Source organism: Myotis lucifugus, unplaced genomic scaffold, assembly GCF_000147115.1.
Source record: "Myotis lucifugus unplaced genomic scaffold, Myoluc2.0 scaffold_322, whole genome shotgun sequence".
Taxonomy (NCBI): domain Eukaryota; kingdom Metazoa; phylum Chordata; class Mammalia; order Chiroptera; family Vespertilionidae; genus Myotis; species Myotis lucifugus.
This window is the reverse complement of record NW_005871370.1, coordinates 463,365-465,670: the sequence shown is the minus strand read 5'-3', so window position 1 is coordinate 465,670 and position 2,306 is coordinate 463,365. Positions and strand designations below refer to the sequence as shown.

Sequence of the window (2,306 nt, the reverse complement as noted above, 5' to 3'; positions counted from 1 at the left end):
CCCCACACCTCCAGGCACTTATGTCCTGAGGTTACTTTGTCAGCAAAATGGACATTTTTACCAAGTCTTTCCTGGTCGAAATCCTGTGCTCATTTCCCGGAAGAAAACACAGGGCAGAAGCCAGCCTGGAAGAAGCCTGTCCACTCAGGAAGGATTGACAAGGGCTTCGGGAGGCCCGGGCCCTGCAGGCATGGCCTCTGAGGGATGGATGCACCGCTCATGCCCTGGCATAACCCTTGACTGAGGGCCTCTGACCCCAGTCACCACGTCACCGTCTGGAGTTCCTGGTAGTTGTGTCACCCGAAGGAGACGGTATTAAAGGCTCAGGAAGCCTTGCTCCCCATTCCCGTCCCCCCTCTCTCTCTCCCCACATGCAAACAACGCACGAGGCTTCCCCGGGTCCCAGATCTGCTCTGTGAGCTCAGCCTCCCAGCCCCAGCCTCAGTCTGTCCCTCTGGCTCTGAAGCCCAGCTGTGCGGTGTGTGTGTGGGAACTCAGAACCCAGGGCTCAGCTCATGGGGCAGAGAGCGGCCACAGGCCCTCTGATCCTGCCCACCGGCACAGTGAGGAAGACCCTACAACCCCCTGGGCTGTGAGTGGACAAGAGGCCCCAGGCCCATGGAGCTTGGACCCATCCAAGGAAAGGAAAGATGGGGAGGGGGGGAATGTAACTCACTCTGCTTCTCCTGCAGGACGCTGGATGTGCAGGGCGCGCTCCCTTCTCCTGCACAAAAAGAAAGAGCCATGAGCAGACATCCCCATCACTGCTGGCCAGACACTTGGAGGTCACTATGGCTGCTTCTGCCCCTCCATTCAATGTCCCCCTCCTGAGCTGGGGGTGGGCAGACTCTCCCAGCCCCTCAGGCCCTGCCCCACCCTGTCCCACTTAGCTCTGGGTTCTTTATCCAAGACAAAGCATGCGCATCATTGCCTGGGGACAAAGGGGGGGGGGACTGGCCACCTTCCTCCTGGGCCTTCTTCTCTGGCACTTCCTCTCTCCCCACCGTCACACAGCACCTGTTTCCCAGCGTTGCCCCCTGTACACTTACTTACCTGCAGACAACTGCCAAGTCTCTGTCTCTAGTCCAGCCCCCTCTTCCTACTGTTTGATCCAGATCTCCAGCCGCCTCCCGGACATCAGCTCTGATGCTTCTAGGCTGCACACCCTCACCACGCCACCGCGAGGGTCCCGCCGCTGCCTCTGCCCACAGGCCCCACCTCAGCGAAGGCACCACTTCCTCCCCCCGGCTGGGAGTTGGCCACAGCCCTTTCCCTCTTTTGTCCCCACATTCAATCAGTCACAGGGTGTGGGGCGTCTGCCTCCCAATCTCCTCAACACGCCCTCCCCCTTCTCGAGAGAGGTCAGGCCTAGGACAGTGCTTCTCAATATTTGTCAAATGAATAATTGAATGAAACAAGCCCCTCTCCTCCGACACACAGACGCATGCTACCCAAATACAGAACTCCATCCTGGCTTCTCAAAATAGCTTCTTCCTTTTACTGCAGAGCGCTTTTTTCTATAATTACAAAGTAATACAAGCTTCTTACTGAACATTTGGGAAACACTAACAAAGCTTAATAAGGAAAAGATTCCTTATAATCCCATCACTGGCAGAAAACCACTGGTCCCATTCTATGTCATTCCTTCCTGTTTTTCCCATCATATTAGCTCTGTATTTCCAATAAATAGGTCGATGGCTGGCTCATGGGAGGCATTGTACATGATAACGAAGCACAAATACACTTCTGTACTTCAAGTTGAAGCATAAATAGCTCCCAATCCTTAAAAACATCATTCCAATGGCTACATAATCAGCTATGGAGATGATGTATCGTGGTTGACTTTAACATTATCCCATTGGTGGTGTGGACGAAAGGGGCCTTATGCTGACCTGACAAGCTCAGGAGAGGCCCGCCTGGCGGTCTTGCAAACTCAGAGACCTAAAGTAACCACAAAGGATGGTCTGAAATTAAACTTTAACTAAAAGCAGTTATGGTGGGCAGTTATGTCCTAGGCCAGTATCTTCACTGACAAGATCAACTTTGATCCTTACTGAGCCCATTTGCCTTTTTGCCTCTAAGATAACATACCCTTGAAATGTCTGGGTAACTTGTAACTTCCCTTTTTCTGGAGCCCCTGGGGCACAACCAAATGTGCTGGGCCCCAGGACAGATACTACAAATTCCTTCATTATCATGTTAATTGATCCTGCATCCACCTAAGTATGTGTCCATCATTTTACTTTTTATCCAATCCCAGGGGTTTGCCCTGCTTTGCTTTATCCCTCCTCCTTAATCTATCACCA

At 52.6% G+C, this 2,306-nt stretch overlaps 1 protein-coding gene across 1 annotated transcript in view; it reads right to left on the bottom strand.

The window, feature by feature from the left end:
* The window catches only part of PITPNM3 (PITPNM family member 3), an 86,368-nt gene that overhangs the window by 42,703 nt on the left and 41,359 nt on the right, over nt 1-2,306 (bottom strand). Inside the window, exon 4 of the mRNA XM_023764212.1 lies at nt 677-724. Within this exon, the coding sequence (XP_023619980.1) occupies nt 677-724 (48 nt within the window). The remainder of the gene's footprint in view (nt 1-676; nt 725-2,306) is intronic.